Below are 21,985 nucleotides of genomic sequence, written 5' to 3'. Positions count from 1 at the left end.
CTTGGGGGGGGGCGCATCAGAAACATGGGGAGGAGGCCCTGCTTTTTAAGTTCCAGCCCTTGGCTTTAGTTCCGGAACGAAGACTTTCCGGTGCCATGTTTATCATCCACCTGAAGCGTGGCAGGCCTCTTGCGATGCCGCCTGCTGCCAGTCAAGATGCGATGGTGGGGTGTTGTTGTTTTTTTTGTTTTTTGAGAAAGTTAATGGCAAGAGAGCTGCCCACGCCGCGTCTTGGAAATTGCCGTTCCCTTCCGCAACACCCTCGCGCGCATTTATGACATTGGCATGTGACAGATGTGCTTTGTGAGGAGTGGGGAGAGGTGCATGGTGAAGCAGGGGGCCTTCTTGCACAGGGGAGGCCCCCACCCCGGGCAGGTATCGGGGCAAGGGAGGTGGGCAGCCAGGCCCCTTGGCTCACTGGCGTGGGGGTCGTGGGGGCGCCTCTGAAAGGCAGCCGTGCCTCCGATTCCCGGTTTCTGAAAACTGCAGGAGAGGAGAGATGCTCTTGTGCTCATCTGGTTGGCCACAGTGAGAACAGGGTGATGGACTAGATGGGGCCCCCTTGCCCTGACCCAACAGGGCCCTTCTGAGGGTCTAATGGAACCTTCAGCTCCAGCGGCAGTCTACCAAGATTCCTGGAACCAGCTGGCTCTTCTTAAGCTACTCAGCCAGACATTTTCTTCAGGGGGCGGTGTCAGGAAACTGCCATCAACTCAGAGGCGAGAGATGGAAGGGCAGTTATGTTATCGGGAGCCTCCGGAAATATCTCTTCCAGGGAGGAGGGAAACCCCACCTGCAGTGGGGAAGAAGTGCAGGGGCCAGAGGAGGCTAGGGAGAGCCTTAACCCTGAGCCTGAGCAAGCCGGAGAGGCGGGAAGCGTGCCCTTGCCAGCGCCCATCCTGCGCAGGAGTCTTTGGCGCAGGGAGGGGCGGAAAAGGCTGGGGGTGACGCGATTTTTATGCTGGAGGAGGTACCAAAACCAACCACTCCCGGATACTGCTAGCGATTGAGCCAGTCATGAACTTACGACGCTCTTCACTGTGAATAGTTTGCACCAAGAATAAAGCCTGCAAAAGACAGGTCAGAGTCTTGCCTGGTTACTCTCGAGCAACCGTCACACCCCTTGACAGCCGGCTTGCCTCTTCTTGCTTTCCGAACGGGGCCAGTGCAGAGTTGCAGGAGAGGAGAGCTGCTCTTGTCCTCAGATGCCGCTTGCAGGTTTCCCTTTGTGGCATCTGGTCGGCCACAGTGAGAACAGGGTGATGGACTAGACGGGGGCCCCTTTGCACTGGCTCCCGGTGGAGTACAGGATCAGGTTTAAGGTGCTGGTTTAAACCTTCATAGCCCTATACGGCCTGGGACCCTCGTACCTACGGGACCGCCTCTCCTGGTATGTCCCGCGGAGGACCTTACAGTCTTCAAACAAAAACATCTTGGAGGTCCCAGGCCACAAGGAGGTTAGGCTGGCCTCAACCAGAGCCAGGGCCTTTTCGGCTGTGGCCCCGATCTGGTGGAACGCTCTGTCCCAAGAGACTAGGACAATGTGGGACTTGAGATCTTTCCGCAGGGCCTGCAAGACAGAGCTGTTCCACCAGGCCTTTGGCCAGGGCACAGCCTGACCCCCTCCTTTGGCAATCCTCACAGAACTCTAGCCCAATGGTTGACATTAATTTGATTTTGAATTAATTTGATTCTGAATTGATTTTAGAATGTTGTGTTACTTTTATTGTTGTTAGCCGCTCTGAGCCCAGCTTCAGCTGGGGAGGGTGGAATATAAATATATTATTATTATTATTATTATTATTATTATTATTATTATTAACCTCCAGCTCCAGAGGCAGTCTACCAAGATTCCTAGAACAGCAGGCTCTTCTTAAGCTATTGAGCCGCCCATTTTCTTCAGGGGGCGGCCTGCCTCTTCTTGTTTTCCAAACGGGGCCAGTGCAGAGTTGCCTGGCAGGGAGGGGCTCAGATATCGGGGGGGGGGGTATTGGGGTCGCCTGTCTCCTCAATGCAACCCCAGCCCTGCTTTTCTCCCCCCAGCGCTCACCCTAGTGGAGTTATGGGCCATTGACCGGCAGACGTACCGCACCATCATCACCGAGAATGCCAAGCGGCAGAGGGCAGAGGTGCTGGCCGGCCTGCGGAGGTGAGGGTGAGGGTGGCCAGGGAGCCCCCCCTAAAGCAGCTGGACACCCCCCACCTCTTGGTTGTTCCAAGCAGGAATTTGGTGCTCCCTTCTCTGGGCAAACCTGTTGTGAAACCTCTCCCTCTCTCTCTCAAACACAATCGCACACCTCCTTCTTCCGCAATGCCCATCATGGTCTCTGGTTGCTGCCTGCCTGGGATGGTGTGGGGACAGAGGACAAACCAGTGGCCTGAAGGCAGATGGGTTCCCTTCAGGGCTTGAGAACTGACTGCCCAGTGAAGAGAGGGCACCTCTGAGCATGTGGCGAGTGCGTTTCCTCGCTGCAGTTGGGCAACCCCACCTGGTGTTGGGGCTTGCAGGCTGCCTTTGGCCTGGGGGATTCTTTTGTTTCGATTCCTGCGTCCTAGCGGGTTGGACTAGATGATCCCTGAGGGGCCCTTCCGACTCTATGATTCCGCGTCTGGAATATCCGGGGCATTTCTGTTTTCTCTTCCAGGGTGAAGCCTCTCCAAGGCCTGTCAGATGCTGCCCTGTCCCAGCTGCTGGACTCTGCCGAGGAGGTAACAAGGGCCGGTCCTTCCCTTGGGCAGGAGGAGCCTGTTGCTTCAGGGGGTGGGCAGAGGGGGGCACAGAAGTCCTGGGCCTTGGCATTCCCAGGGCCTCCTTTGCCGCTGTCAAATGCCCAGCAGGATCCAGCTTATGCTCCATCTGGCTCTGGGCATCAATTGTAGGGTGTGGGGGGCAGGAAAATGATGTGGCCTGGGTAGCCATGCAGTCCCCTCTCACCTCTGGTACTGGCCTGGCATGGGAGGTCAGTGCCCAAAGTTGTGATCTCCAGTACCAAGACGGATGGGCAGTGGGCACACAGACTCCGCTTCTCCCCCCTCCCTCTGTGCATGCCTATTTCTTCATTTCATAAAAGAAATAAGGGGGGGACGACCTCAGAGCGGTTTACAAAAAGATTTTTAAAATCCAGAAAAATCTACAACAATACTTTAAAATACAAAAAAGTTCACAGCAAGACGAGAACAGGGCCTTTTTTGTAGTGGCTCCCCATTTGTGAAATGCTTTCCCCAGGGAAGCTCGCTTGGCACCTTCATTATACACCTTTAGGCAAAACCATTCCTCTTCAAACAGGCCTTGGGCTGATTGACATCCTATATCCTTTTTAAAGTGTGGGGGGGGGGGACACCACAAGTTATTGATTTGTTTTATTTTTGCTCTTTTTTCGCATCTGGGTGAGTTTGTCTAATCAAGAATGTCAGGCGTCAAAAGGAGTACAGTGAAGGTGTCTGTTTTTAGCGTCAAGGGGCAGGGAGTTCCACAGGTTCTTACGGAGGTGGAATGGGTATTCCGTGGCACCTGTGGCAGCTCCAAAGCCGCCGGCCAAAGCGGCCAGGTGGGGCTCACAAGTGGGGTGAGGCAACCTTGTGGGTAAACTGGTGCCCAGTTGCAGCATCTCTTTCTCTGCCCCCTCCAGCGCACCTTCGCCCAGGATGAAATGATCATCCAGGAAGGAGACGAGGGGAGGACCTTTTTCTTCATTCTCAGTGGACAGGTGGGTCCCAGGTCATCCTCCCCCCACCCCGCTCCACCCCAGAATTTTTTGAAGGGGGAATGCCCAGTGGCCCCCCCCAACTTCACTGACAGTCATCCACATGTGTGGGGCTGAGGGTGTGCCTCTAAATAGCCCCAGAACCTCCCCCCCCCTGCCCTCTGCCCCAGCTGGCCTCTGCATGTGTGCTCTGGCAGGGTTGAGAGTCTCTCTACATTTCAGGGGGTGGGCTGGATGACCCTCGGAGGTCCCTTCCAAAGAGCAGCAGGATAGCCAGGCCTCCTGCAGTGACCTCCAGGGAAGTCCCTGGCCAGCCACATCCATGCCAGGGCGACCTGACGGGTGGGGAGAGGACTGCCCCCTCCCTGGCCATGGGGCAGCAGGGAGCTGGGGAGGCCAGCCACACACCTGCCAGTCTGCTTCATGCCCTCTCTGGGCTCCACAGGTGGAGGTGACAAGGAGCGTGGAGGGGAAAGAGGAGCACATCCGAGTCCTAAAGGCCGGAGACCACTTTGGGGAGCTCTCCCTCATCCGGTAAGCCAGGGGTTTTCAACCCGTGTGCCTTCTTGGCACCCTGAGACGCCTTGAAGGATGGTCAGGGGTGGTGAAATATACTCTGGCCTCTGTTGTAGCGTTCCCAAAGCAAGGAAGGATTGGACTCTGATTAATAAAATACACGAAGCATGGAGTGCCAATAATAATTCCTCCCCAACCCTCGACCCAGGTCGTTTTATTCACAAAAGAACTTTTTACACAGTGTTCGTAAGAACCAATCAGATTTCCTCTGAGCATTTCAAAAAACCCCAGGTGGGACAAAGTCAGATCAGAAGAAATCCTGTTAACTACAAAGAAACTATTTCCTACTTGAGCATGCATATGTAGTTCAGAGTAAATAAAAGAGGAATCAAGGAGGAATGCTTTTAGGAGTAACCAGGAGAGGCAGAATGGCAGTATTTGCCATCTCCTTGTGAACTCTCTTCCTGGCCCTTAAGATCTATCTAAAGATTAACAAACTACAGTGGTGCCTCGCAAGACGAAATTAATCCGTTCCGTGAGGCTCTTCGTATAGCGGTTTTTTCGTCTTGCGAAGCAAGCCCATTGACAGCTTAGCGGATTAGCGCTATTAGCGGTTTAGCAGCTTTTAGCGGATCAGCTCATAAGCGGCTTAGCGGCTTAGGAAAAGGGGGGGGGAAGGGGAAAAAACCCGCAGGAACTCGCAATACATTTCGTCTTGCGAAGCAAGCCCATAGGGAAATTTGTTTTGCGAAGCGCCTCCAAAATGGAAAACCCTTTCGTCTAGCGGGTTTTCCGTCTTGCGAGGCGTTTGTCTTGCGGGGCACCACTGTACATCAAAGCTACCTTCTACCTTGATGACCCAGGATCCCTGATGAAGCAACTGGCCTGTGTTTTAGAATGCTTATACGTGCCTGTCAGGCATAGAGAAAGAAAATGAGCAGAGGTGCAGAGGCCTGTGGGATTTGATCAGAAACTATTGTCAATGAATCAAACCCAGTCAACGCCATGCTTTCATTGCTGATACAATGGCTTGCTCCATATTTTCATAATTCCTCATAGCAATCCCACCTGAGCCCCACACTCTGTCCCTCTTTCCTTCCCTCCCTCTCCTGATGCCCTCTTGCATCTCTGCCTCCCCAAGGCTTGCACAGCTGTTTGTTGCAGCAGCCCTGGCTGCAAGCTCCCCAGGTGAAGGGTGCTTCTGGGGCTGGCCAGGGGGTGCTTCCCAGGCCCCTGTGGGGCAGTGTGAGGAGGCACCTCTCTTTGGGGCGGGGAGCGCAGCTCAGAGACCAGGGACGGCAGCAGCGACTGCCCAGAGGACTCCCAAGGAGAGAGAACACGTCACAAGGGAGGGTGTTCGAAAAAGGGTGAGGGGCTGCCAGCTCTGCAGGCAAGGGGTGGCGCAACCCAGGGGTGCCGCAGAAAGAACGTAGTTGGTCAAGGCAGCTGTGGACTCAAAAAGGTTGAAAACCTTTGTGGTAAGTGGTCAAGCAGGGGGGTTGGTGGCCCTCTGTTTTGAAGAGGACCCACCTTCCTGGCAGGCAGTTGTCAATAAAGCCACAGGTAAAGGTAAAGGGACCCCTGACCATCAGGTCCAGTCGTGGCCGACTCTGGGGTAGCAGTGCTCATCTCGCTTTACTGGCCAAGGGAGCCGGCATACAGCTTCTGGGTCATGTGGCCAGCATGACTAAGCCGCTTCTGGTGAACCAGAGCAGCGCACGGAAACGCTGTTTACCTTCCCGCCAGAGTGGTACCTATTTATCTACTTGCACTTTGACGTGCTTTCGAACTGCTAGGTTGGCAGGAGATTCGAACCGCCGACCTTCTGGTCGGCAAGTCCTAGGCTTTGTGGTTTAACCCACAGTGCCGCCACCCCCCCCCCATATCTCTAGCGTAGACTTAATTCTTCTGTCTTTTTCTCTCCCTTCTCTGCTTCTTCTCCTCGCCTGCAGCAACATCCGCCGGACAGCCAGCTGCCGGGCCCAGGAGGAGGTCACCTGCATTGCCATCGCCAAGGAGTAAGCCAGGATCCTGTTGAGCCTGTCTGTGGGGAGTGGATGGTATCACGCCCTGGGGATTCCCTGGGGGGTACTAGGAGGGAAGGGGGCAGCAGGCGGGCACTCGAGGTTTAACTGAGTACCAGGCTTTGCAAAACTGGTATCACAGAATTGAGTTCATCTGTTTTGTTGAGTTAAGCTAAGTACTTTTAATTGGGATTTCGATAAATGCGCAATTAATTGTTACTGCTTTGAATTCTGCTGTGCTAGTACCTTCCTTAGTGGGCCGTGCAAACTGCTGTTCTTCTGAATAATGCTTTTTAATAGGGTGGGGGGCACCGGGGATGAGTTTATGGAGCCAAGGGGACAAGGGCTTGAAAACCTTTGGGAGCCACTGAGCTTATAGTAGTTCCCCAAATGGCGCAGCTCTCAGCTCTTTGCATGGATGGGTGTTTGAAACTCATTCAGAAAACTGAAGGTCAAAGGTCTCTGGACTCCCAAATCAGCGCTTGCCTTCAACTCTGACTGCCAGGAAGGAGCTGAGAACCAGCGCCCCCTTTGGCCTTCCTGGTGGCAGGTCTGCACCTGAGCCCAGGTGGGCCTCCAAGCGGGATCTCAAACTCTGACATCTCCCCTCTCTCCTGCCTTTTCCCACAGGGACTTTCAGGAACTGAGCCCAATGTGCAGCCAAGAGACGTACGTATTTGGCTCCCCTTTAAAGGGGCTTCCATGTGGAAGGAGTTGCATTCCTGTCCTCCTTCCTCTCTCCATATCAAGACCGCTCCCCACCCAAATCTGGGGTCCCCTGGCCCTCGGTGTGTAGAAGCTGCAGGTATACACAAGCTGTCTTTGGGGTTCAGCAAGACTTTGCAGGAGGAGATTCTGGCCCCAGTTCCTTCCTTCCTTCCCTCCCTCCCTTCCTTCCTTCCTTCCTTCCTTCCTTCCTGTTCATTCATTTTCTTTGATGCTGAAAATCATGCTCAAAGTGTGAATCAGGAACACAACCAAACCGTGCAAGAAGCCATTTCGTAATAACACAGCAAAACAACACAATGGCAAATGCAATAGCATACGAAAAAACATGTTTCAGTACTAGAAATATACCAAGGTTACATAAGCAACTTCCAGCATTCAATAGGCAAAATAATAAGGGAGCTTGAGAGATGGAAAGATGTGGCTCCCAGTCCCTGTCCTCCAGCACACTGCATGCTCTTCGTTCTCCCCCCAAAAACATATTTTATTGTTTTCACTTATTAATACAAGAAGCAACAATCAATATTCAGCAATCCCACCCACTCCCAGCAGAAGCACCAAATGTCTGTTTAATTGTGTTTAATCTCCAAATCAATGTGGTTTTCAAACAAAGGCTTTGTTCCACAAGTTGCCATGTGTCCTCGGAGGCCCATCGCCATGTTCCCTCGTTGTTGCAGAATCTAATACAACTATGTCAGGTGGATGGGAATGTGCCTTGGGCTGTTGGACTCTCTCAGACGGTGGATACTGAGTCCCAGGGTTGTGAGGTCTGCATTTAGGGTCTTCCGACACCTTGCAAGGGGCTGTTTGGGGCCTCTGACCCCTTTCAGGCTGCCCGGTCCTTCAGGCAGGAACCGCGGATTTGGGTGGGCTCTGCCTGCGGGGTCCCATCCAGGTCCTTCCTCTTCCTTGCTTAAACCAAGGGTTCACCCGAGGCCCCAATCCAGGATCCTGTCATCCCCTTGAGCTGTGGTGGCGTCCCAGAGCAACTCATTCATATCCCAATTTCTCCTCCAAGGAGCCATGCATGGCTCTCCCCTTCCTCAGTTTATCCCCACAAGGACCCTGTGAGGGAGGTTAGGCTGAGAGAGGCAGCGACTGGCCCAATTCACCCCCAGCGAGCTTCACGGGGATTTGAACCCTGGTTTCTCCCAGCTTCTAGTCTGGTGCTCTAACCACTACACCACGCTGCCAAGACGAATGGGCTCAGTCCCTTTGGCGAAGGCTGCCAAGAGGTAAAGCTGGCTTCAAGTCTCCGTCTGAGAACTGCTTACGTGACCCTCAGTCAGTGGAGCATGAGACTCTTAATCTCAGGGACGTGGGTTGGAGCCCCATTCCTGCATTGCAGGGGGCTGGACTAGATGACCCCCCGAGGTCCCTCCCAGTTCTGCAATACTATGATTCTGTGACCCGATTTCTGCACTTTGCCTGTGTACTCAATTCACTCTCTTTGGGACAGAGCGGGCTCTTGGGAGCCCTAGAGGACGACGACTTGCTTGACCCGGGAAGAGGCTGGGGGAAGAGAGTCGCCAATAGTTAGGAAGGGTAGTTTGGGGTGGGATGGGGGGCTTCTTCGGCCCTGGGGGTGTTTGGGGGCGCGTGTTTGGGAAGAGCTGGGAGGGATGGGAAGGGACCTTTCATTTGGCTGATTTCGCCTTTTCTTCCCCCTCCCCACAGGGAAACGGCGGCGCAGGAGACTCCCTCCTTCTCTGAGCCCAGACGGTCAGTGCTCAAACTCCCGCAGTTTGGGTGGGGGCATCCGGGCTGGTGGGGTCCCCTGTGGGGGTCCAGGGAGCCCAGATGTAGAGGAAGAAAGAAGCCCACATTTTGGACTAGATTGACCCCTTGGACCCCTTCCAACTCTACCAGGCAGCAGCCAGGCCCTTTGCCCTCTGTCCAGGTGGACAGCGCCAGGGCAGCCTTCCCCCTGCCTGGCCACTTTCTCCCTGCGTTCCTGAGCCTGGGCAGGTGTCTCGCCTTGCCTGGCTAGTGGCCAGCCCTCTGGGGTTGCCTGTTTTGGAAAGACCCCCTCCACAGCAAGGTGGGGTCCCTCGTTGGAGATCCAGGGAAGCAACAGAGCAGCTGTTTTTCATGCTGACCTCCAGCCAAGCTTGGCATCTGCAGGTCGGGCCGGGCGGACAGACACCTTGAAGCCCTGGAGTGGCGTTGCTGCCAGCCAGTGTCAGCACTATTGAGCTCAAGGGACCTGGCTCTGCCGAGCTGTGTCTGCTCCTGTGTCTCTTCTGATTCTGGGGCACCACTGCAGGGCTGGCGGCAGACGTGAGGAGGGGCTTGGCAAGGGGTCAGCAACGGGCACGCAAGCAGGGGCACTGGCAACTGCCCTTCCCAGGGCTGGGCGTCAGGGGCAACGAGAGCGAGGGACCTCTTCATTTCCCACGCAGAAGAGGGACCTGAATCTTCACCCCCCGGGGAGGGAAAGTCTCCAGCAAGATTTCATGGCTGCTGGGCACCCAGTCTCTCTCTCTCTCTCCTCTCTCTCTCTCTCTCTCTCTCTCTCTCTCTCTCTCTCCAGGGGGTCCTTCCTAGAGGGAGCTCAGAACCCCCTGCAGCTCCAGGACCTCCTACCTGTTTTCTACGAAGATGGGGATCAGCGAGGGAAGCCGGTCATCTTGGGCACTGGGGGCTTCGGCACCGTGGAGCTGGTAAGGTCTGGGGGAGGAATGCGGGTAAAAGTGTACTGGGAAATGATCAATTGAATCGAATGAATTGAAAAAAAAAATGTTTAAAAGTACTTCCCTCCCCCAAAAATGAGTCTTTTCTGTGGGGGATAATTCAGACTGAAATTCCCAGGTGTCAAAAAAGGTTGTTTATGTCTGCTACTCCTGCGGCCGGTGTTTTGTAGCCCCGAAATGGAGAATGAGTGAGGCCCCAACCAAAGAAGAATGGCAGCTTAAACTGATGGAATATGTGCATCTTGCAGGCTTAACGTATAGAGTAAGAGAACAAGAAGAACATAACGTTCAGAGAAGATTGGAAAACGTTTTTGAATGTACTATATAGGAAATAATATAGCTGAAAAGATTGACAGCATTAAGATAAATTCAACAGCATAAATAAGTTTTGATGGGTGCAATAATGGAATAGTGAACGGTATAGTTTATGTAAAATATGCAGGAATTTATTATATATATAATGAACCACAGAAAGAGAAGAAGGGAAGTCATTGATATCTTAAGGACGTAAAAGTGAGTATTCTGAATTGTAAAAGAGAATTATATACAAAGGGCTGGGGGAGGAATCACTTGGGAGGTGTTCTCCATCCTTGGAGGGGGTCCAGCAGAGGTTGGGTGGCCATCTGGCCAGCGGTTCTCCAGCTGTGACTCCTGCTTATTGGACTGGATGACCCTCAGGGTCCTTCCGACTCTACAGATCTTTGGTTCTGCTCTGGACGGATCCTTCCTTTATCCTTCCATCAAATGCCCACCCTGGGTGATGCCACCTCCAGTGCCCTGCTGGGGTCTGGCTGTGCCACCACCAGAGTGGGGACAAGAGAAGGAGCCTAAGAAGGGCTGGATGGATCCAGCCAGTGGCTCATCTGGTCCAGCATCCTATTCTCACAGGGATTGACCAGACGCCTGTCGGCAGGACCTGGGTTCAAGAGCCGCTCTGCCCTCCTGAGGTTTCCAGCAACTGGGACTCAGAAGCATGGCTGCCTCCTGGCTACTGGCCATCGATAGTCCTCTCTTCCTCTATGAATTTATCCCATCCTCCTCCAAAGCCATCCATGTTGCTGGTCCTCCCTGCCTCCTACAGCGGGGAGTTCCATAGTTCGCCTGTGCGCCATGTGAAGAAGGACTTCCTTTCATTTATCCTGAATCTTCCAACAAACCTTGAAGAATCCTAGAATTTTTTGATACAGTGGTGCCCCGCTAGACGAAAGGGTTTTCCGTTTTGGAGGCGCTTCGCAAAACGAATTTCCCTATGGGCTTCCTTCGCAAGACGAAAATGTCTTGCGAGTTCCTGCGGGGGGTTTTCCCTTTCCCCCCCTTTTTCTAAGCCCTAAGCCGCTTATCAGCTGATCCACTGATAAGCTGCTTATCAGCTGATCCGCTAAAAGCCGCTAAACCAGAGCCAGTGTGGTGTAGTGGTTAAGAGCGGTGGACTCGTAATCTGGTGAACCGGGTTCGCTTCCCCGCTCCTCCACCTGCAGCTGCTGGGTGACCTTGGGCCAGTCCCACTTCTCTGAAGTCTCTCAGCCCCACTCACCTCACAGAGTGTTTGTTGGGGGGGAGGAGGGGAAAGGAGACTGTGAGCCGCTTTGAGACTCCTTAAAGGGAGTGAAAGGCGGGATATCAAATCCAAACTCTTCTTCTTCTTCTTCTTCTAAACCGCTAATAGTGCTAATCCGCTAAGCGGTCAATGGGCTTGCTTCGCAAGACGAAAAAACCGCTATACGAAGAGCCTCACGGAACGGATTAATTTCGTCTTGCGAGGCACCACTGTAATTTATTACGGTCAGAGACCAGCTTATAAAACACACTCGGGGGTCCAATCCCAGAAGGAAAACAAACATTTAAAACAATGTACAACAATAAATTTTAAATTTGTAAATGCGATAAGCGTATAGACACTTAAAACTTTAAGATAAGCCGCCGCAGAGAGATGATCCGGAGTCACCCATGGAACCGAGGTTGGGGATTTTCTTAATAAGCTAGTTTGGGTCAGGGGGTGGCCTGTGCCTACACAGAATCTGGCGACCATCCAGGTCGTCTTATGATCTTTGCCTAACAGGAAAAGGTCACTTTTTTTGCTTTTCCGGGAGGTCAGTGAGCCTCACCAGCAGGGGATCAATGGGATGCTAGAATTGTAAGGTTCTAGATGACCCCACGAGGGCAATCTGGTCCAGTGCAGGGATCTTTTGCCCTCCGTGGGGCTTGAGCCCTGAATTTAAGAGTCTTGCACTCTGCCTACGGAGCTTTCTTGGCCTGCGCTGTGCCAGCGGCCCCCCACTTCCCCTCCCCTCCCTGCCTACCTCGCAGGTCCGTCGCGTGGAGGAGGGCCAGGAGCTCTTCTTCGCCCTCAAGCGCCTGCGGAAGGACCACGTGGTGCAGAAGCGGCAGCAGGAGCACGTCCTGATGGAGAAGAAAGTCCTTCGGCAGAGCCGCTGCCCCTTCATCGTCAGGTCTGGCGCCTTCCTCTTCCCACTCCCCGGCTCCAGTGGGGGGCAAGGGGTGGGTGGGGGTCTGGGGCCTGGAGTCCACAGAGATGGACGTCAGGCGATCCCTGCAGCGGCAGCAGCCCAGCCTCCTGTTCTCGCAGTGGCCAAATACCCCTAAGGACCTTGGACTCCAGGTAGACTCTCCCTGGAGCTGGAGGTTCCACAGGAACACAGGAAGGGCCTGGCTGCTGGATCAGGCCCAAGGAGGTCCTCCCATCAAATGACGTCAAGGAGATGAATAACTGTATGACTTTTAGGAGGCAGCCCTGTCTAGGGAAGCTTTTGCAGTTTTATTGTGTTTTATATCTGCCGGTTCCTGGGGCAGCGCTAGAATTTTCACAGCTGAGTCCTCAACCCCTGTATTACTGTGCTTTGCTTTCTTCAAGTTGGGCTTTGTTTAAAACTTGCCATTTAGGTTTTCAAACCTTTTTTGTAAATTCAGTCTTTGTACTTTTGAGTCCTCAATCCTTTATTACTGCGCTTTGCTTTACCTAGGTTGAGCTAGGATTATAATACTTCAGAATTTTGGAGGGTTCTACCCTTTTTTGAATTTTGGTCATTTAAAGTTTATGATTTTTCTATTTCCTTCTGAGGAAACTGAATGGAACGAGGTTTGTAGCCGGCATCCCATTAAGGCTTTGTTCAATTCTAGGTTTTTCTAATTTTTTCCTTAAGCTTTCTGATTTTTCTTATTATTTAGTTTATTTCCACAAGCTAATATTTCTAGTCGATTACTTCCCGTTTCAGGGATTTTCATGGTATTTCATTTGTTTTGTGCAATTTCTCAGTTCCGCGACTGTCTTTTTTCTATTGCTCTCTCTCCCCTGCAGGCTTTTTGCCACATTCCGGGACAGTCGCCACGTCTACCTGCTGCTGGAGTTCTGCCAGGGGGGCGAGTTGTGGGCCAAGCTGCGTGAGGCGTAAGTGGGGGGGGTAGAGGGAGGGGTGGGGATGTGGGGCAGGCTATGCCAACAGGCGGGTGGGGGCTGTGATCCGGAAAGGAGGCTGCTTGGGACAAGTCATATAATGGAAGCATAGAAGGGCAGAGGGGACCCTGAGCAGTAGCTCCACCTCCTGGCCACTAGAAGCCCCGCCCCCAGGGGAGAAGGCCCCGCCCCCCAGCCCAAGCTGTCCCCATTGGCAGGAGGGGCCCTGGGGGTGCATTACGGTCCTGGGTTTAACCCTGGGAGTTTCTTGCAGGGGTTTGGGGAGGAGAGCAAAACATCCTTGCAGGGCGTCCTGGTGGCCCCAATAATGGAGCTCTACGGTTATTAACCTCTCCTGATTGTGGGAATGTTCAGGGTGGCAGGAGAGGAGATATTCTTTATGAATATCCTTCCTAATTTGCGCTAACAAGTTTCTTTATTTAGCAGAGTTTACATTCCCCTTTTTACATGCCCAGCAGATAGCTGGCTGCAGGCTCGTGTGAGCCTCTCACTAGTATACAGTCTGTCTCCGACTGAATTGTACGTTCCTGGTAAGTTCCCTTGAACCCTGTTAAAAGAATAAAGACGCCACAATCTTATTCGTAAGCAATAAAAAGATAGTTTACTCACGATCAGGCAGAGCACAGTGTGATCCCTGAAGGCAGCCTTTGGGCTTAAAGTTACAAACGTATAAAAACAGATTTACCCCATAAGGGAGATTACCTGAGGGACTGCTTGGCTGGCAGCCAGCAGTTCATCTGACGAAAAGAAGATGGAAAAGAAGGAAAAGAGGGAGAGGACTGCATGACTCGTCCTTTTGTTACCTGGGCAGGTGAGGTCATGCCCACCGTCTATCACATGCAAAAGGAAGGATGCTCCAGCCAGGAGTTTTGACTGGCTGGACCAAACATTCCCTCGCATGTCTTCTCTAGTATTACACGGAATGTTGTACTTGGCTGCTCCCAGTGGATCACATCCCACACTGATCATGCCTGATCCTAAGAACCGACCTTTCACCATTGGAGACCCTTTGCATTTCAGGGGGTTGGCATAGATGACCTTTGGGTACCTCCCATCTCTACAATTCTATGAGACTCTGAGTCCCTCCAGTTCAGTTTCTGCAGCAGCTTCACTCAGAGAGCCTTTCCCAGCCCTGCCTGCAGCTGCAGGAGACTGAGCCGCAGGCAGACCTTCTGCATGCTAAAGCAGCTGTCCTGTCGCTGGCCTATTCATCTAAAGGCAAAGCAAGATTCTAGTCCTCGTTGTTCTGAATTAAAGGGTTGGTTTAAGCAGGAACAAGAAAGCTGCTTTACTCCGAGTCCACCAAGCTCAATATTGCCTACACGGACTGGTAGCAATGGCCTTCCTGGGACCCCAGCCCTGCCCAGGGCCTCTGGGGACGGAGCCTGAGGCCATCTGCATGCCAAGCAGCTGTCCTGCTTCTGAGCCTGGCTCCACCTCCTCTCGCCCCTCCAGCCGCTGCTTCTCAGAGCCGGTGGCCGTCTTCTGCTCCGCCTGCGTGGTCGAGGCCCTGGACTACCTCCATGCCCAGGGGGTCGTGTATCGTGACCTGAAGCCCGAGAACTTGATGCTGGATGCCAAGGGCTATGTCAAGCTGGTAACGGAGAGGGGGGGCAGGGGAGGGTGGCATGGAGGGGTTCCTGGACAAGTGGGCACCTCAGAACAAGCCCCCCCAACCCCTGACCTCTGAGGGTGGAGGGATGGACCAGTGGTAATGGCAAAGGGGAGCACACTCTGCTTATGCTCAGAGGTGCTTTTCACCAGGCAAATGTTCCATGCGAAAAAATGGCCCTGGTCCTGACATCTCGTTCAGCTGAAGCTCTGCAGGAAGAAAATGCCCTCTAGATCGGTGACTCCCAAACTTTTTCAGGCCCCCACCCACTTGCCTCCAGTGCCCCCCTCCCCTCTAAAACGTGTTGAGATTCCTGTATTGCAAGGGGTTGGGCTAGATGACCCTTGAGATCCCTTTTAACTCTAAAGTTCTATGATTCAGAATACAGGCAGTGGGTTTGCATGACCCATTAAGGAAAATAAGAGCACAGCGAAATTCAAAACAGTAATCATGAATCCCACCTTTATTCAAAAATCCAGTTAAAATCATTTAGTTTAACTGATTATCTTGATCCAGCGATACCAGCTTTTCCAATGCCTGATAGTCATTTACACCTGCCGCAGCCCCCTGCCCCCTTTTCAGTCCCCACAGGTAACGCCACCACCCTCCATGGGGCAGAGCACCCACTTGGGAAGTGCGGCACTGATGCCAGCAGGGAGAAAGGGCAGGGACAGAGATGCCCAACTGGCAATGAAAGGGTGGTTGCATTAGCCACGGTTACCTGTGGCACCTCCATTCATGTATGCAAAGCTGACCTCACAGCTTACCATTTCCCCCCCCCCCCTGCACCTGTGCGTGGACACACCTGTCGGTTGAGGATAAACCCTTCCTGCGTCTGGCCGAGTGGGCAGCTTCAGCTCCAATAAAATTGGTTTTGACATTACCCAGTGCGTTCCCTGTAACAGTGCATCCCTCTGCACATTTATTTGGAATAAATCCAACCGTCTTCAAGTAAGAGGTCCGGGGGGTGACGGGGTGCGTGTCAGCAGAACTCTCTCTCTCTCTCTGCATTATTGGGGCCCCATTGGGGCCCCTCGTCGGCCACTGAGATAAAGGATCATTAGCATGAGCCATCAGGACAACTACTGCAATAGCAGAACCTCCATGCCCAGGTGGAGTCTACCTCTGAATGCCAGACAGTGGGGGACACAACAGGAGAGTGCTTGCGGGTTTCCCCTTGGGGCATCTGGTCAGCAACTGTGAGAACAGCATGCTGGACTCCTGGGCCTGATCCAGCCGCTTTCTTCTTAACCCCCTGTGTCTCTGCAGGTGGACTTTGGCTTTGCCAAGGCGCTGAGGCGGGGGGAGAAGACCTACTCCTTCTGTGGGACCCCCGAATACCTGGCTCCCGAGATCCTCCGCCACGAGGGGCACGACTTTGCCGTGGACTTTTGGACCCTGGGCGTCCTCATCTTTGAGATGCTTGTCGGGCGGTGAGACATGGACCCCCCCATATGCACAAGATTATGGGGGGGCCCTTGTGCTGTGTTCTCCTCACTTCCAGCGGCAGCTGTGGGGCGGGTCGGTGGGGAGAAAACGCAGGAAGGACAAAGCACCCTAAAGTTTGGGGGGTGCCAGAGCTGCCAGCTGGAGCCCAGCAGGGGAAGGGGCTACAGTGCTGCAGGGGGGGGGCACCCCAGATTGCATCAAGGAAGGCCATAGCACCCTCTCGCTCAGCTCCTTCTAGTCGGTGCAGAGGGATCTCTTGTGATTTGGGGGAGGGATGGGAGCTGGTTGCAAGGAAGGGGAAACCTTGGGGAGTCAGGGAGTGGCTTTGGGGACCACAGAGGCGCTCAGCATCACCTCCTGGTTTTTTGGTGCATCAGCATATTCAGGGCTGACCCCCTCCCCATGGGGCAGGCTGAGGCAGCCACTGCAGGTGGGGAACCCCAAGAGGCAGCAACCCCAAGGGCAGCCCCACTGCGATAACGGCTCCTGGCGAGAGGCTGCAGAAGTCTTGCTCCATCTTGTGCTCTCCGTAGGATCTTGCCAAAACCTCACAAGATCTCCTTGAAATCTTGTGAGAACTCGCTAGAACCCACCCACCTCAGTTTTGACCAGGGGTCAGCAAACTCCCATCATCCCTAGTTAACAGGGCCAGTGGTCAGGGATGATGGGAATTGTAGTCCCAAAACATCTGGAGCAGGGGTCAGCAAACTTTTTCAGCAGGGGGCCTGTCCACTGCCCCTCAGACCTTGTGGGGGGGCCAGACTATCTTTTGGGGAAAAAATAATGAATGAATTCCTATGCCCTACAAATAACCCAGAGATGCATTTTAAATAAAAGGACACATTCTACTTATGTAAAAACACACTGATTCCTGGACTGTCCGCAGGCCAGATTTAGAAGGTGATTGGGCTGGATCCGGCCCCCGGGCCTTAGTTTACCTACCCATGGTTTTGACCAAAGCAGTGAAATGGGGAATGCCAACCCTGTACGTACATGGATAGGAAGAAACGTGAAAAGGGGGATTTGGAGAATCTCCTTCTGAGAACTGTGTTAACGATGAGCCGAGAAAGTTTGCAAAGGACAAACTCTTGGCCTTGAGCTGGAGAGAGACAAGACACACTGTTATCTCTCAGAACCCGGCACCCAGCTCTGGTCAGGCAGGCTTCCTCCTCTGGAAAGGTGACTTAATTTCTCTGCATGTGTGAAGCGCAGAGAAGGTGAGAGAATGCCTGCCGGACTGTGACTTGGAGACCCCTGGACAGGGGTGGAGAAAGGGGGTGCGGTGGGGGTGGTCCGCCCTGGGTGTCACCACTGAGGGGGGTGACAGAATGCCGGGTGGCACTCACCACGGGGCCTGCAGCACACCTGGGCCACACATCTGTCCTGGGAGAGACGCAGTGGTTGTGGCGCTCGCAGGCTCCACACTCCCCAAACAGTCTGCCCGCTGCCTCCCCAACAGCTGTAGGGCAGCTGAGTGGGAGGGAGCAGGCAGATTCCTTGGAGGCCCCACGGAGTGTCCTGCCCCGGCTTGCTCCGCCGCTGCCCCTGAACTCTGCTTTTAGGGGTTCCCAGAGCCTGCTGCCCAGGAAAAAGCCCCCTTAGGTTCTGCAACGGTGTCATTGATAGAAGAAAATTCACGCCGGCTTCCCCTGTCTCCCCAACCCCCAGGCCCCCCTTCCACAGCGCCGAGCCTCAGAAGATCTACAGCAAGATCATGGACGGCATCTTCTCCTTCCCGGTGTTTGTGAGCGAGTCTGCCTGCTCCCTCGTGGCCAAGCTGTGCAGGTGTGTCTCCCCACCAGCTTCAGGGGGGCCTTCCCTCTTAGCGCATGGAAAGTGCAAGCGTCATGTGCAAAGGAATGAAGCTGAACCTCTTCTTCTTCTCCCCCCCCCCCGGTCTTTATGGCAGGCGCCGGCCAGGGCAGCGCCTGGGCAATACCAGCAGCGGCATCCGTGGCATCCGTAAGCATAGGTGAGTCCACAGGGCAGAAGCTGCAGTGCCTGTCTCCGCCAGCAGGAGGCGCAGGAGAGGCCGAGGGTTTCTCTTCCCTCCTTTGGCCTTCCTGCGCCCGGTGCCTTCCAGCTGTTTTGAACTACAACTCCCATCAGCCCCAGCCAGCGAGGGGCGGGGACATAGGAAGCTGCCTTATGCTGAGTCAGACCATATTGTGGTTGTTGATCTTGCACATTTGGAAGCCATAGGATGAATCAAAACTGACCGTTGTTGAAATAAAAATTGTCCAGGTGAAAAATATGGTTCAAAAGCTTTACTAACAGAACTCACAGCAAATCAAACTTAAATCAATAATGTTACATCCGGATAGTTGCATAATATCGTGTGCTGATCCTAGCACAGATAGAACATCTTAGAAATATGAAATATCTTCCTCCAGAGCTGAAATCGAAGCTCCGCCTCTCCAAACCCAGTCTGCATTAGCCGGAGGCTGTGTGCCTAAACAGAGAGGATCCTTAGCTGCTTTCAGAACAAAGACTAACACACCCAAAAGGGAGACTTGTAACTGAATGCTTCATGTGACCTAAGTTAAACACCTCCTGAGAGCTAGCAGAGATGCATTCTCACCTGATGATTAACTTGTTAGGCACTCTGAGAGGTTTAGTTCCGCTCCATGGAACTTTCCATACCAGGCTATGCTTTTAGCAGTGCAGTGGTATCTCGGGTTACATACGCTTCAGGTTACATACGCTTCAGGTAACACACTCCACTAACCCAGAAATAGTGCTTCAGGTTAAGAACTTTGCTTCAGGATAAGAACAGAAATTGGGCTCTGGCGGCGCGGCAGCGGCCGGAGGCCCCATTAGCTAAAGTGGTGCTTCAGGTTAAGAACAGTTTCAGGTTAAGAACGGACCTCGGAACGTATTAAGTACTTGCTTCTCAAACTTAATCCATTCCAGGAGTCTCTTTGACTCCCGAAACCGTTCAAAAACCAAGGCGCGGCTTCCGATTGGCTGCAGGAACTTCCTGCACTCAATCAGAAGCCGCAGAAGCTGTGTTGCATGTTTGGCTTCCGAAAAACATTTGCAAACCAGAACACTCACTTCTGGGTTTGCGGCATTTGGGAGCCGATTTGTTTGGGAGGCAAGCCGTTCGACTACCAAGGTACCACCATACACATACAGAGTTATTTTGAACAATTAAACAATTATACTTATCAGACCTTTGGTCCAGTTTTGACTCTGTGTTGGGTGAAGAAGGGTTTTCAATTATCTGTGTCCTGAATCGTCCACCTGGCTGACCCTTGCCTTCCTGCCGCAGGTGGTTCAGCTCCCTCTCCTGGAAAAAGCTGGCACTGCGTCAGATCGAGGCCCCCACCACCGTTCTGCTCAAGCAGGTATTGGGTGGGGGCGAGGGGCTCTTTTGGGCAGCAAGGACTCCCCTCCAGCTGCCGTCCACCCTCACGACTGCCTACTTTCCCTCCTCCTCCTCCAGGGCGCCCCCTACGTCAACTTCAAGCGCTTCTCCATCTCCCGGCAGCAGCAGCCCGAAGAGGAGTTTTCTGGCTGGGACGAAGACTTCTGAGCTCCTGGCACCGCGGAGGGGGGAGGGCAGGAAGACCCTTCCTTTGACCCCACAGACTGGAGCCGCAGCTGAGAGGGAGCCCCCGCAGCCTCTCTCCCCCCTCGAAATGCTTTTCAGCAGGGGCCCCCCAGCCTGGATGTCCTCAGCCCCCCGCCCCCAGTGCTTGGCCAAGGCTCTCGTGTGCCCCTTCCTCTCCCCCCACAACTGCCTTGTCTGGGAGCTGATGGCTGCAGTGGGCAGAGTCACTGTGAAAGGGGAAAAGCCTCCAGTCTGCCTTGTCTCGTCCTGCTCAATGTGGAAAATAAAGTTAGTTCAGGGAACAGTCTGGCCCCTGCCTCCTCCTCTGCGATTTGGGCATGCAGGGGGGGGGCGGCTGCTGGTGGTCCGTATTCTGTCTCCTCCAGCTCTCCAGGTGCGAGGACATTTGGAAAACACTGTGTGCCGTTCTGCTCACCTCACCTCAAACAGGAGCATAGCTGTCAAGTGTCCCTTATTTGGCGGGACAGTCCCACTGCTGCCCCTTATTGATGAGGCTTTGTTTGGCTGCTGGCTGGGCTTTCTGCCTTTGGCTCAGAGGGGCTCAGAAGTTGAACATACCTGTGCCCAGAAAATCCCTTATTTGGCTGCTGATCCTTTGTTTTCAAGGCTGCTGGTCCCTTATTTTCAAATCTGTAAGTTGACAGCTATGAACAGGAGATTGTAGATTTGGAAAAGGTTCAAAGTGACTGAAGGGATAGAGCAAAAGCTGCAGCGTTTGGGACTTTTCGGTTTAGAGAAAAAGCCAGGAAGAGGCGACTTGATATAAAATTAGTCCTGGCTTGGAGAAAGTAGCTACAGACATGTTTTTTTCTTCCACTCTCATAATGCTGGAACTTGGATATTGAGTGAAGCTGAAGGTGGGGAGATTCAGGAGAGATGTAAGGAAGCCCTTCGTCACACAGCACAGAGTTAAACTGGGGAACTCCTTGCCACAGGAGGAGGCAGTGATGGCCACCAAGCTGGATGGTTTTAAAAGAGAATGAGACCAATTCAAGGCCCTCCACAGTCAGAGTCAGCAAGAGAGAGCTCCTGTGTTTGAATCCTGCTTGCTGGTTTCCCACAAAGGGCATCGGGCTGGCACTGGGAGAAGAGGGTGCCAGGCTAGATGAGCCGCTGGCCTGATCCAGCTAAAGGCTCTTCTTATGTTCTTACTTTCTCCACCTAAGGCAGGATCGAGGGGCCTTCCAGATGTTGATGGACTCCAACTCCCAGAAGTCTCTGCAGCCAGCAGGCCAGTGATTAGGGCTGATGGGAACTGGAGCCCAGCAATGCCACAGGGGGCACCAGCAGACCCCTCCCCCAAGTGTGTCTCTCCCCACCACCACCCCAGATTTACAGAAACTGTCCCGGTTTCTGGTTTTATCCCAGATCGTCCCATTTTTCCTTTGTTGTTGTTTAGTCATTTAGTCGTGTCCGCCTCTTTGTGACCCCCTGGACCAGAGCACGCCAGGCCCTCCTGTCTTCCACTGCCTCCCCCAGTTTGGTCAAATTCATGCTGGTAGCTTCGAGAACACTGTCCAACCATCTTGTCCTCCGTCGTCCCCTTCTCCTTGTGCCCTCCATCTTTCCCAACATCAGGGTCTTTTCCAGGGAGTCTTCTCTTCTCATGAGGGGGCCAAAGTCTTGGAGCCTCAGCTTCAGGATCTGTCCTTCCAGTGTGCACTCAGGGCTGATTTCCTTCAGAATGGAGAGGTTTGATCTTCTTGCTGTCCATGGGACTCTCAAGAGTCTCCTCCAGCACCAGAATTCAAAAGCGTCAATTCTTTGGCGATCAGCCTTCTTTATGGTCCAGCTCTCACTTCCATACATCACTACTGGGAAAACCAGAGCTTTAACTATACAGATCTTTGTTGGCAAGGTGATGTCTCTGCCCCCCCCCCTATTTTCATGGGAGAAATGTTGGAGGGTGTGGAAGAGGACATCCCCAGGGCTTTTTTTCCCAGCTGGAGTTCACAGGAGCTCTGTTGTGGCACCTCCCTCTAAGCCAGGGGTTGGCAACCTTTTTCAGCCATGGGCCGGTCCACCGTCCCTCAGACCTTGTGGGGGGCTGGACTATATTTTGGGGGTCGGACAAAATGAATGAATTCCTATGCCCCACAAATAACCCAAAGATGCATTTTTAATAAAAGGACACATTCTACTCATGTAAAAACACGCTTATTCCCGGACCGTCTGTGGGCTGGATTTAGAAGGTGATTGGGCCGGATCCAGCCCCCGGGCCTTAGTTTGCCTACCCCTGCTCTCAGAGAAT

At 53.3% G+C, this 21,985-nt stretch overlaps 1 protein-coding gene across 3 annotated transcripts in view; it reads left to right on the top strand.

The window, feature by feature from the left end:
* LOC309337820 (cGMP-dependent protein kinase 1-like) overlaps nt 1–20,015 on the top strand; it is a 34,248-nt gene extending 14,233 nt beyond the window's left edge. For all 3 annotated transcript variants that reach the window (XM_081854711.1, XM_081854710.1, XM_081854709.1), the window contains exons 6-21: nt 2,044–2,149; nt 2,646–2,709; nt 3,630–3,707; nt 4,150–4,238; nt 6,173–6,238; nt 6,875–6,913; nt 8,648–8,692; nt 9,504–9,633; nt 11,971–12,113; nt 12,980–13,069; nt 14,552–14,693; nt 15,978–16,141; nt 17,826–17,942; nt 18,067–18,129; nt 19,432–19,507; nt 19,606–20,015. In XM_081854711.1, coding sequence (XP_081710837.1) covers nt 2,044–2,149; nt 2,646–2,709; nt 3,630–3,707; nt 4,150–4,238; nt 6,173–6,238; nt 6,875–6,913; nt 8,648–8,692; nt 9,504–9,633; nt 11,971–12,113; nt 12,980–13,069; nt 14,552–14,693; nt 15,978–16,141; nt 17,826–17,942; nt 18,067–18,129; nt 19,432–19,507; nt 19,606–19,695 — 1,502 coding nt within the window. In that variant the 3' untranslated portion in view covers nt 19,696–20,015. The remainder of the gene's footprint in view (nt 1–2,043; nt 2,150–2,645; nt 2,710–3,629; nt 3,708–4,149; nt 4,239–6,172; nt 6,239–6,874; nt 6,914–8,647; nt 8,693–9,503; nt 9,634–11,970; nt 12,114–12,979; nt 13,070–14,551; nt 14,694–15,977; nt 16,142–17,825; nt 17,943–18,066; nt 18,130–19,431; nt 19,508–19,605) is intronic.
* Nucleotides 20,016–21,985: the final 1,970 nt, after the last annotated feature.

This window comes from Podarcis erhardii, assembly GCF_964252035.2.
Source record: "Podarcis erhardii genome assembly, chromosome: 3".
Classification (NCBI taxonomy): Eukaryota; Metazoa; Chordata; class Lepidosauria; order Squamata; family Lacertidae; genus Podarcis; species Podarcis erhardii.
The sequence above is the reverse complement of the archived record's forward strand: the minus strand, read 5'-3'. Positions and strand labels throughout refer to the sequence as shown.